The sequence below is a fragment of the Panthera uncia genome, assembly GCF_023721935.1.
Source record: "Panthera uncia isolate 11264 chromosome A1 unlocalized genomic scaffold, Puncia_PCG_1.0 HiC_scaffold_17, whole genome shotgun sequence".
Taxonomy (NCBI): Eukaryota; Metazoa; Chordata; class Mammalia; order Carnivora; family Felidae; genus Panthera; species Panthera uncia.
This window is the reverse complement of record NW_026057577.1, coordinates 118,477,173-118,490,265: the sequence shown is the minus strand read 5'-3', so window position 1 is coordinate 118,490,265 and position 13,093 is coordinate 118,477,173. Positions and strand designations below refer to the sequence as shown.

Below are 13,093 nucleotides of genomic sequence, written 5' to 3'. Positions count from 1 at the left end.
TTGCTGGTTGGAAGCAGTTCATTGGCTGTAAAGTTTGATCTTTAATTGGTAACTCTTAATCTTAGGTTGTTTCCGGGAAAACACAGTAACTCTCTTCATAAATATTTACAGCCAAATTTATACATGCTGACCACCCACTTTGTTTAAAAGGTAAGAATAAATTATGAGTACAAATTCTTCCACACTAGATGAATAGCTCCTTGACGACAAGACATTATGCCTTATAACTCTTTAATTCTGACCTAAGCAGAGTGCCTTGCTTATATCAGGTTTTCAAATGTTTGCTGAGTGATGAATGAATAAATTAGTGAATGAATGAAATGAAATGAAACAAATGCCCATATTTAGAAATAGCACCTTGGCTGATTTCTTGCCTGAATTCTTAGTTCAGGAGGGGAAAAAAAAGAATACTCAAATATCTGAAATATTTCTCTAAAACTTTATTCAAAGTTATTCACCTCACTGTCGATGAGGTGTACAGTTAATGCTCTGACAATTTCACCAGGCTTGCCCATTGCCGGCAATGGACTTTGAGAAACCCATTTCCTGACACCCAAAAGTTAAATTAACTCTTTTCAAAACATACCAAACTCCCAATACTTGTGAAAGTATTACATGCACCATTTTCCCATTAATCTTTAAATGTGAACTTACATTATTAATCTACATCAGTAGATGTTAAAATGAAGTCATTTTAACAAATTATGACTGTACAAATCAAAATACCACTAGTTAATATTAGACAAGAGTATTTTACAAACACTACATTACATATTACCTTGCAATCTGAAACATTACAGTTCATATTTGTGTAAGTTTATCTGAGATAACTGAAACTTCACAGAATTTAACAGCAAATAAAGTTTAAAAAATTGAGTTCTGTACATTAGTTCCAACTATCTCTATGTTACAATCTATAAGGCTCATGTCATATTCAGCACCAAGAAGATCTACAAAACGATCTAACCAGTCTTCTTATTCATCCTATGTGATAGTTTTTGTTGGTTTTTTAAGGTGAAAGTCTAAAAAAATGCTTTATAAATCCTACTTCCAGAACTTGAAATGGAATACTCTTTTTGGCTGGTCATACTATATAAAAACGTGGGTTGCAGTTTTTTGTGGTTTTTTTTTGTTTTTTTCATTGAAAATATACCCAAAAAAGAAAAAAAAAAAAAGAAAGAAAAAAAAAGGAATACTTACACCATGAATTTAGGCTGTCAGTCTTTAAGTTGAATTTGTAACACTGAAGCATCAGAAGTAACCTAATAATGCCCTGCCTCATCCTTCCATTTTGTTTTAAAAGTTTTAAAGGCAGCCAGAAAGATGTTTTACTTATTCTTCAAAATAAGGTGCAAAGAAGGATCCCAACACTTCCTCATACACAGCTCCACCGACATCTCAGTGTTGTTCGGCATAATCCACCTTGAGCCAACGATCCAGAAGCAGACCCAGAGGTACAGCCATAGCTCCCAGTGCAGCACGCTGTCTATGCCAAACGTCCACTCAAGGCTAGCATCTCTCTGTTCACAGAGGTCATTGCAGTAACTCATCCCTGCTGGCCTGGATTTAAAGCGACATTCCGGTTTCCAGAACCAGTGCCATATCATCCCAACTCTTCTCCCTCTTCAGGATTTATAAATTATAGAAAAAGAGCAGGTTTGTCTTGCCATTTTTAAACAGGGTTTGTGCATATCACATTTTAAGACCATACGCCCTGAACTAGAAACTTTTTTCAAAAACCACAGGTACTTTCAGTAAGCTTGTTTGTTCAAAGTACAAAATTCTTACGTGTTTAAAAAAATTAAAATCAGAGACCAGTACCTCTGCTTTCTTCGCCCAAAGCGCACAATTCGTCATACCACATTTAAAAACTAAGCTTCATGCATACAAATGGCCAGAGAGGTATGAAGTTTACAGAGCCCTTAAACATCATTCCGGTACATTAAGCATTGGCTAGACCACGACAGGAAGCATGTTAGCAAATTGAGCAAAGAGACTTTCCCAAGAACACGATAGTTTTCCAGGCTCCATGTCAGTCACATAAAAAGTTACATAACATGTAATCCTTTAAAATTGTCCCCAGACATCCCATTCCCAGAACTGTTCCCATACATACCCCCCACCCGAACCCACACTGAAGTCTTCCACTTCACACAAGTATCTTAATGCTCCCCGTTACTAATGACAGCCGCTTCGGGTTCTGCCGCTGTTGCAGGGAGCCTTGGCACTTTCTTAGCAGGACTTGGAATGTGCTAAAATCGAAGGAAAAAGAGTTGTTGACTCCTTGGGGTTTTTTTTAGAGATAGAGTGCTAATTAAAATTCTCATTAAAGAAAAACTTGAGAAAGGACAACTTTGGAGAGGTTGATGCTAAACACATATCCTATAGAACCTTTCAGGGAAGGAACTAAATAGCGATTCTTTACCTAATGGTGAAGTAATACACAAATACTCAGAGCGAGGGAGAGAAGACCACCGACACCTTCCATACACAGTATTCTACTTGCTACTCTTGCGTTGCCAACTCTCACTCTAGCGCCACGACTTGCTACCTAATTTGTGTAAGAGCAAGAAGCGAGCCTATGCATTCATCAAGTTTGTGATGAGCAGATAAAATAAACGACTTCAAGGTCATAAAGTCCCTAGTTTAAAGCGTGGCCTTGACTTGGCAAATCATCTAACTTCTTGCAGCTTCATCTGTAGAATGGGGATAGCATCATTTACTCAAGATGGATTTTGTAAGGACTAAATTAGAAAATGCAAATAGGGGCGCCTGGATGGCTTAAGTTGGTTAAGCATCTGACTCTTGATTTTGGCTCAGGTCATGATCTCACAGTTCGTGAGTTCGAGCCCGACATCGGGCACTGCGTTGACAACACAGAGCCTGCTTAGGATTCTCTGTCTCCCTTTCTCTCTGTACCTCCCTGGTCTCTCTCTCTTGCTCTTTTTTTTTTTTTTTTTTAATGTTTATTTTATTTTTGAGACAGAGAGAGACAGAGCATGAACAGGGGAGGGTCAGAGAGAGGGAGATACAGAATCGGAAACAGGCTCCAGGCTCTGAGCTGTCAGCACAGAGCCCGACGCGGGGCTTGAACTCACGGACCGCGAGATCATGACCTGAGCCGAAGTCGGCCGCCCAACCGACTGAGCCACCCAGGCGCCCCTCTCTCTTGCTCTTAAAAACAAATAAACATTAAAAAAATAAAATGTAAATGAAGTTCCTAGCATATAATAGGAATTCAAATCATTGCTATTATTGTTGCTGCTTGACAATTTATAGAGATTTAACAATGGCCTGAAGAGACGAGGGGGGCTCCTCTCTCACCAAGACATTACCACAAAATGAGCCTTCTCTCTACATCAGTTTTCCTTTAAATGTTGGTATTCTTAATAAAACCTAGTATTTACTATCCATTTTCAAACTGCTAATAATTTGAGTGCAAAGCACTTCATACAGTAGAAAATGGCACAGCTGGAATCCAACACCAGAGCCCTAGCTCTGAATTACTCTGCTTTCTCGACATTCCTTTAGGTGGCTCAGTCTCGGGTCCCCCGGAGATGTGGGGATGGAAATTTCTTACGCTGTCAAAGGCAGAGAGCAAGCACGACGAGCTTTACCCACCTCAGTGGCTGTACTTGAATGCACAAGTCCCACTCCTTCCCCCAGGGTATCGTCACTGGGAGAGGGGCGCCGGGCATAGGTCCTCCTGTGCTTCTCATCCACTCTGACCAAGTACCATGTTCCTTCAAAGAGTGAATCTACTGAACTCTGGGGAATATAGTTGACTAAAGGAAAGGAAGAGAATATGAAACGTTAGTTATGATATACAATTCACCTGGTAATAAAACTAGAGATAAAAAGTTGCGTATTTCCCCACAATTTTTACTGATACCGGATTAGTATTGAATAAAGCCTAGATATCCTTATCTTACATGTAACATGTTTCATATTATTAGAGCCCTCCAATAGGCTTTTGGGTATATACCTAAATGTTTAAACACGCTTTAGTATTTTTACCCAAGTGATGAGTGTCCTCTCTGAGCTTCATGTTTTCAGCAAAGACATCTGGTGCCACACAAGTTCTTGAGTCAAGTCTTGATTTCAGATCACATAAACTTGCTGTTATTTTATCAAGAGCAGACCCTAAAACAGTAAACACCAAAATTAAAAGACAAAAGTAGCATGCCCCAAAGCCTGAACAAAATGCTACCAAATGGAAAAACAACTTTTTGTTCCTTGTAGAACTACCTGATATTGTTTAATTGAAAGATATGATAGTATTTGTTTGGTGCAGCCTCCCTATGACATTTGTTTGGTATCAGACAATAGACAAGTCGGGAAATCAGTGGGATCTGAAACTATAAGTAACTTGTCTATGGTCAATACATGATCCAGTCTTAGAGTAATGCCAAGTCTTCCACCAGTTTTTCTCCATGTTTTGCTCCTTCCTACTCAGGGAAGGGACAAAAGTTTCTCAAAATATAAGCCAAAAACTAGAAACCTATAAAAATATCTTCGTATAAAACCAAACCAAAAAGAAACGGTTTGCTATTACTCGTATGATCAGACTCAAAAGTTGCCTGTAGTAAACAGATATGCATCCCTTTCCCTACCTATATCCCCTGGTTATAAATGCTTTAAAACTGACACAAAGGATAAAAATAGTTACTTGCTGAAGAAGGAAAAGTCAAACACTGTGCCATAATAAGATTTTTTTTTTTTTTTTAATGGGGCGCCTGGGTGGCTCAGTCGGTTGAGCATCCGACTTCAGGTCAGGTCATGATCTTGAGGTTTGTGAGTTCGAGCCCCACATCGGGCTCTCTGCTGTCAGCACGGAGCCGGCTTCTGATCCTCTATCTCCCTCTCTCTCTGCACCTCCCCTCCTTGAGCTCTCTCTCTCAAAAATAAATAAAACCTCTAAAAAAATATATTTTTTAAAACTGTTGGGGAGGAGGAAGTATAGTGCAGTGCTTCGTTCTTTCTTTCTTTTTATTTGTAGATTGAGAGAGAGAGAGAGAACACTCGTGATCAGGGGAGGGCAGAGGGAGACAGACAGAACCCTAAGCAGGCTACAGGCTCAGTGCTCAGTACAGAGCCCAACATAGGGCTCGATCTCACAGACTATGAGATCATGACCTGAGCTGAAATCAAGAGATGGTCATTCAACTGACTGAGCCCCTAGGCACCCCGCCATAATAAGATTTTTTAAGCTCATTATATATTTTTTCTGACTCAGATGAGAGGGAAAAAGATCTCCCAACTCAGACATAATCCTGCCATTTATTTACCCAGTTAAGGCAGATCATTCAAGAGTAAAACTCTGGCGACGTTGAAAGAAGTGATGAAGATTCAAATGTAATTATCTGCGGGACAGATTCAAGCGCTCACTTGGGAAGCCCGCTGAATGGACCCTGGTACGGCAGCTTCTCGATACACACTCGTTGGGAGTGTTGGCATTTACCTGGTGTGGCATCTTGTGTAACTTTAAGGGAATACATGGTGGCAGCCAGGCCAGAACCGTAAGAGAACACACCGATCCTCTTTCCTGCCAGCTGCTGAGGCGTGTACCTGCGCAGAGGGAAGAAATGTCATGAAAAAGTCCCACTGACCTAAAACTACAAGGTGTGGGAAGACTGAGTTGGGAGTCAAAATTCATCCTGTAGCCGCAGGAAGCCAACCTAGCGCTTTACAACAAGCACACTGGAAACAAGACTATTCGCCTCTTTGGGAATGATGGGGCTTTATGAAAGTTATCGTGTCATAAAATAAGTTACTCTGCCAACCAGGGATTTACAGTTCAACTGCGGGTCAAGAGTAAGAAGACCACGAGAACAGCAGCCAGGAAAGCCAGTATGAAACGAAGTACCCAGGAGTAACTGCAGCCTCGTCCCATTTCTCTTTAGGTCAATGGACAGTAGGTAGAGAGCCTAGCAATAAAATGTCATCCTGTGACCTGCCAACAACATGCCTGCCAGCAGCTTCAGTCTTCGAAATTGAACATCCCCAAATGAGAGGAGTGAAGCAGCCGAAATGGGTACTTACTGTGCCAGAACAGAAGCAAGGGAGCCATACACCGATGATGTGTACATATTTCCATTTTGATTTGACACAAGCAAAGATGCCTTTGTTTTCTGATTAAAGAGTTCAGAACTAGCCTTCATAAATGCCTTTTCCACATCTCTATCAAAGTAGGTATCTTCTAATTTAACATCCCTGAAAGATTAAGAAAAAAGACCATCTTACAATGCTCAAAGACTACATTTTTATTATACTAGTGGACGTAACTAATATTCTAATCTGTGTGTATGATTTAGTTTCCTTATTTATTAAAAGCCAAGTAGCAACATGCTAATGGTTATGGAAGATGTAACAGTTGCACACATACAGTCTTTTTGGTTGAAGTTTTTTATAATCATGTTAAGACAACTTAATTCTAGTGGGTTTATAAACTCACTAAAGCTTCGTCGTCACCAAGCTGAACACACTACTCTTTCAAGTCCATAATAATGTCTACTTAGTTAGAAAAGTCATGATATTACAGGAGCCAGGTCTTAAAAAGTTGAGTAGAATTTTATTAGACGTAGAAGGGCCACAGGCAAGAAGGAATAGGCATGGCATTCTAGGGAGCCCCAAGAGTGGGGAAAATGTGGAAGGAGTAGGAAAGGCGACTTTGATAGCGGCAGCGTGTGAGATGGGATGGGGCACAGGGACTTGAGAGGCAGAGAAAAGATTTAAGAGGCTGTAGTAGTAAATATGAGCACTCATCAGGCTATATTATTATGGTGACAACAGGAACAGATCTAAAAGGAGGAAATCAGAAAATATGAGAAATAACTAAAGAATTCATGTAGATAAGCCACCTCCTGCCTGGGACTCCGTTTCTTCACTAATGACATAGATGGGTTAGACTAGATGACTTTTAAGATCCTTTTGACTCTAAAATTTTCATGTCTGTAAAAATAATGATACTCTCACACAGAAGGAAAAAAAATCACAACAACTCCTCTTACCCAAAGGCTTCCAGGCCACTATAGGTACTGTTTTTATCTCTGTTCTGGTCATTAAGAAAGTCATTCAGCAACATCCGAGCTAGAGATTTCTGAACCAGCTTACAGTAGGGTGAGTGGAAGATCATGAAACCAAAATCATTCAAGGTAAAATCTCTATCATTTCCCTCTGAAAGAGAAACACAAAGAAATTATGAAATTCATTTAAACCACTATCTTTGGAAGGCTGATTTTAGAACAAGGCTACGATGTTCTTATATCTTTAAAAAGCAACCAAAAATATACTGTATAATGAAATAATCTCTAATGGCTTAAAATGCAGATCAAAAAGACATCCAGAGATAGAACAATATCCACTACCACATCACTGTTTCCATACTTAAGAGTCTGTAATTAATTTAGTGGGTTGGGGCCAGCTTTTTTTGTTTTGTTTTTTTTTAACCTAAGAGTATTTTTTTAATGAAAGACAATACAGTAGAAAATAGCAAACTGTATAGCTTGTGGCATGGATGAGTAATTTCATGATATTTTTGTTTCCGTTTAGCAAGCATAGACAAAGTAGAATGTACTTCTCACTATGGATCCTAATAAAAAGCTAGAAAATCACTGTATTGTTAAATACTGTTAAACAGTATGACATTTTACACAATGTAAGAATGCTTCTTCTCCAGGACCACCATGAATCTTACTATGTTATTCAATCTTACTATGTTATTCAATTTTTAACCCTCTCTCACAACCTCTATAAAGCAAAGTTAGTTTATGGAAAAAGCCTGATTTATAGGATACTGTGTGTTTTAATAGCACTAATTCAAATACTGTACTTTTGAATATATCTCAAGAACTTTTTTTAGGATTAAAGATAGAGATTAATGAGGACACTAAAAAAACAAGTATGAATTCACAGGTCAAATGCAAACAACCTATGGGGTGGAGGGAGTCACTTCAGCAATTTATTTTCATTAGAGTTTGCTCTGGATCACAGTTGCAAACTAAAGCCTTATAAAAGTACCTCTGTCAAAAGATGAACAAAATTCAAGTTTTTTTATTTTGAAAGAGAGAGACAGACAGACAGATAGACAGCACAAGCAGGGGAGGGGCAGAGAGAATCCCAGGTAGGCCACAGAGGGAGGGAGAGAATCCCAGGCAGGCTCTGTACTGTCAGCTCAGAGCCCAACACAAGGCTCGAACTCATGAACCGTGAGATCCTGACCTGAGCTGAAATCAAGAGTCGGACACTTAATTGCCTGAGCCACCTAGGTGCCCCCAAGTCACTTTCTTTAACCCTAGTTTTAATTTTTTACTGAGGATAAATCTAAGTATTTTTGCATAGACATACCTCATTTCCAAAGCTTACCTGTTTTCCGAAATTACACATTCCCAAAAACTATGGGAAAATGCAATCTGGTAGGTGAGGAAGAAATGGTTAAAGGACACTCCTACAAAGCAACATCTCACTAAAGATACTTAGTATATCACACTGCCCTCAACAGATACCAAAACCAAGGAGAATGGATGAAACCCACCTTTCTGCCACTGCGCACGGGTCTTTTTGCGGTAGACAGCATAGCAGCGGTCTAATGCACCGAGGTAGCACTGTATGGAGAGTTTTCCATCTACTATAGGATATTCAGAAAGCATATCGGGCTTGTAAAAGTCATAGGCGTGTTGCATATGTGTCCCACGAAGTCCTATTAGAACAAAAAAGGAAGATGATATGTATTTCTGCTTCTTGATGTTTGTATGTTAGTAAGCATATCCCATTATATGGGGACTTTCCTTAATAATCTACTCTTGCCACTTGCAGTATAGAAATCACAAGGTGAGACCAACATGTAATTGAAATGAAACAACAGTATCCATGGATGGGCTTAAGACTTCTTTCACTGCAACATTTTACACAAGCTTCATATGTCTAAATGGGACATCACAATTGCTCTACTGAACTGAAAACAAATTAAACTTGTCACTAATGAGTGACTATGGGCCAGTTGCTCTTTTTGGTTGTTACTTAAACCCATCTTACTTCTCTGTAAAATGAGAATGACATTACTTACCTCATAAAATTGCTGTAAAGACTAAATACAATAACACAAAGCACTGAGCAGGCAGTACCCGCATTTAATGAACACTCAGTAAATACCGGCTTCTGTTTCTGTTTTCAACTTTCTTGGCACACTTTGCTAATAAAAAAAGAAATGCTCTCTCAAACACTCACCTCGCTCAAAAATTAAAGGAGCATTTGGCCCAATGAGCAGAGCAACAGCTCCAACTCCCCCTGTAGGTCTAGCATTTCCTGTGGCATAGACAGCGATATCTCCTGCAACCACCAGGGCATACCGTCCTGAAAAATATTTTTGTTAATACATAAGAAGGTGATCACCACTATAAATATCACACATATAAACTGAAGTCTTCTATTTTTCTAGAATGTGCTTTCCTCATCTTTGGCAAAGAAAAAATATTCCAAATTTTTATAATTTTGTCCTACATGATAAAGATAACAAGTTTATAATTCAGATAAGTTGAAAGAGTTATATTTCTGAGCATATTCAAACAAGCGTAACTGGCAAGATTGCACATGGCATTAATTAAAAGGTCGTTTGGGCCTATGCATCCTCAAGGAGAGTTTCTTTGGAATAACATGTAACATATAACATGTAACATACCATCCCAAGAGCTGGACTCAATCCAGTTAACGGCATTAAAGACAGCAGCTGTGCCTCCATAGCATGCATTAGTTGTATCTATTCCTTCTATATCTGTGTTCCCAGACTCCTCAAACAGCTGCATCAAATTAGTCTTCACGGACTTCGATTTGTCGATGATTGTCTCCGTTCCAACTTCTAAACGCCCAATGCAATCATACGAAAGGCTATTTCTCTCCATAAGATTCTGAACCACAGTCATGCAAAGAGAGTTGATATCTTCTCTATCGGTGCAGAAGCCCATTCTGGCCTGGCCCAAGCCAATAGTATACTTTCCAGCATCTACACCATCATATTTTTCCAACTCTGCTTGATCAACATATTGAGAAGGAAAATAGATCTCAAGGGCAACAATTCCCACATCTTTTGGCCAGCAGGCTTCTGCATTCAAAGGAAGTGACCCAGGCATGGTGAAAGAGCTTGAGAAAGAAAAACAGAAAAAAAATGTTGTTTTAGGTTATAAATTCCAGATTGTCAAGTTCAAACTTAAGACATCAACATTAAAAGTTCAACTATCACCCAAAATGTTAATTTAGGTTCTAAGTTTAGTATATTTTACTTAGGGCAGTCAAGTTTATTTTATAATAATTATTATTATTTTAACTGAAGCATAGCTGACACACAATGTTACATTAGTTTCAGGTGTACAACATAGAGATTCGACAACTCCATGCAATATGCCCCACTCACAAGTGTAGTTACCATCTATCACCACCAATGCTATTACAATACCACTGACTATATTAGGGGCAATTTTAATACGTGAAAGTAGTCATTGTAGTATGAATGGAATACTATTATTTAAAATTATTGTCTTTTACAAAGATTTGCACCTGATTTAAAACTAGACCTTTTCAGGGGTGCCTGGCTGGCTCAGTTGATGGAACGTGCGACTCTTGATCTCGGAGTCATGAGTTTGAGCCCCATGCTGGGCACAGAGATTACTTAAAATAAAATCTTTAAAAAGCAAAAACAAAACCCTGGACCTCTTTAGATTTAAGAAATGATTATTAAAGGTAAAGAAAACTCAAATAAGATTCTTCTGTTGTAAAGAACTACAAGATAAAATACAATGACAATTAGTAATATGGTCCACAAATCAGAATTCAAGTACCTAATCCATTCCTGGCCACCCAAGAGCGTTTAAATAAGTCAGTCAGTCACTCATCATAGATATATGGATTATTCACAGCTATTGACTTTAAGGGACTTTAAAAATTGTTAAATCAGGCGCGCCTGGGTGGCTCAGTCGGTTAAGCCTCTGAATCTTGATTTCGGCTCAGGTCATGGTTTCACAGTTCATGAATTCAAGCCCTGCACTGGGCTCTGAGTTGCCAGTGTGGAGCCTGCCCAGGATTCTCTCTGCCCCTCCCTGCCTCTAAATAAATAAACAAACAGACAAACAAACTTAAAGAAAAGCCATACTATAGAAGTCTACCAAATCAATCCGTACAAGGCCCCTGTTATTATAAAGAACCCCACTCCCTCACCCAGAACCCATATGATTAAAATTTTAAGCAAAAATAAGTTCCAGGACCCATCACAGGGTGATATGCCAATATCCTATACTTTCTACAGCCAGTATATAGGCAACAAATGATCACAAGGTATCACTTAGCTTCTAAATCAGGGAAAAAAAAAAAACTGATTCAAATTTGAAAACTGGTAATCCATATATTATTTATGTGGCATCTAGATAACACCTCTTAAAAGCACCCCTTCTTGGGGCACCTAGGTGGCTCAGTCGGTTAAGCGGCCGACTTCGGCTCAGGTCACGATCTTGCAGTCCGTGGGTTCGAGCCCCGCATCGGGCTCTGTGCTGACAGCTCAGAGCCTGGAGCCTGTTTCCGATTCTGTGTCTCCCTCTCTCTGACCCTCCCCCGTTCATGCTCTGTCTCTCTCTGTCTCAAAAATAAATAAACGTTAACAAAAATTTTTTTTAAAACCACCCCTTCTTTTTTTTTAAAGAGGGCACTATAGAAAACTGTTGCCACACTATACATACTTTCAGTAGTGCCTAGATTTATTTACTAACAGTAAAATAAATGTGCTAGCCACTCAGCACCATTGCTACATGCCTGCCTACGGGCAAGTCACATGACCTATCAGAGTCTCAATTTTTTTAAGAGATTGTATTCATTAAGAGAAGTTATTCTAAATTATTTCTCACAGGGGAGAATTTAATAGAGGGAAACGGTTTCAAATTTGTTGGCTGGGCTAGAGGAGCAAAAAGGGGAAGGTGGTTATTCAAATCCCCAGAGCTCACACTCCTGCTGAAGCCGCTGGGGCTGTCAGCACTAGCACCTCTGCTACTGAGCTAGAGCCAAGATACCCCTCCCATCCCAACCCTTCCTGCCACCGGCACTGACAACAACAAGACCACCCCTCTCCCCACCTTCCAATCTCTCTTGAGTACTTCCATGGGCAGCAGAACCCAGCTGGCACAGGAATCAGAGGAATATAGTCGTCAGGCTTTGAAGAACGGCACAGCCTGTTAGTTTTAGAGAAAGAACCTTTTCTTTGTTTAACCTTCCACAACTTGGGGAGCCGGGGTGGCTCTCAGTCAGTTGAGCATCCAACTCTTGATTTCAGCTCAGGTCATGATCTCGCAATTGGTGGGTTCGAGTCCTGCACCAGGCTCTGTGCTGACAGCATAGAGCTTGCTTGGGATTCTCGATCTTCCTCTTTCTCTGCCCCTCCCCCACTCTCTCTCAAAATAAATAAACTTAAAAAAGATAAACTTCTACAACTCAGTTTCCTTTTTAGGCATCACACGATTGGAAGGTGCTATTTAGGTGACAGAATTTCAGGTTTTCGTTGACCTAAAGGTCTTAGCTTATGAGAGTTACCTGGGTCCTACTGGTTCACCAACCTTCTACAGCATTGACCAACTCACTACTTTGACTCCTAAATGTGAAAATAAGATCCTATATTTATGTCATTTGTCCCCTGCCACTCTGCAAACTCTGGTATATTATCAGGTATAACGAATTACAAACTACGGCCATAGTGAGTTGTTAATTATGGAAATCTTGACAGAATATCTACAACAGAGAGGTTATCCTTAAATCATGTAATAATCTACTCTGAGCCCATAAGCCATCAAGTCATGAGTATATTAAAACTTAAAAAATAAGCCCCTAGAGATATAATCACAAAATCTAAGTTAAAGGTCTTAAGGGTGGGGCGCCTAGGGGGCTCCGTCAGTTATGTGTCTGACTATTGATTTCAGCTCAGGTCATGATCACACAGTTGCAGGATCAAGCCCCCCACGTCAGGCTCTGCACTGACAGCACAGAGCCCGTTTGGGATTCTCCCCGCCCCTCCTCCGCTCATGCTTACTCTCTCTAAAAATAAACAAACATTAAAAAAAAAAAA

General features: G+C 39.7%; 1 protein-coding gene across 2 annotated transcripts in view; it reads right to left on the bottom strand.

Moving 5' to 3' along the window:
* Positions 1-425: 425 nt before the first annotated feature.
* The window catches only part of HMGCS1 (3-hydroxy-3-methylglutaryl-CoA synthase 1), a 21,810-nt gene continuing 9,142 nt past the window's right edge, over positions 426-13,093 (bottom strand). For both annotated transcript variants that reach the window (XM_049648113.1, XM_049648114.1), the window contains 9 exons: positions 9,677-10,134; positions 9,226-9,351; positions 8,534-8,698; positions 7,011-7,176; positions 6,043-6,213; positions 5,462-5,568; positions 4,018-4,143; positions 3,622-3,785; positions 426-2,252 (listed from right to left, as the gene is read on the bottom strand). In XM_049648113.1, coding sequence (XP_049504070.1) covers positions 2,163-2,252; positions 3,622-3,785; positions 4,018-4,143; positions 5,462-5,568; positions 6,043-6,213; positions 7,011-7,176; positions 8,534-8,698; positions 9,226-9,351; positions 9,677-10,124 — 1,563 coding nt within the window. In that variant the 5' untranslated portion in view covers positions 10,125-10,134 and the 3' untranslated portion in view covers positions 426-2,162. The remainder of the gene's footprint in view (positions 2,253-3,621; positions 3,786-4,017; positions 4,144-5,461; positions 5,569-6,042; positions 6,214-7,010; positions 7,177-8,533; positions 8,699-9,225; positions 9,352-9,676; positions 10,135-13,093) is intronic.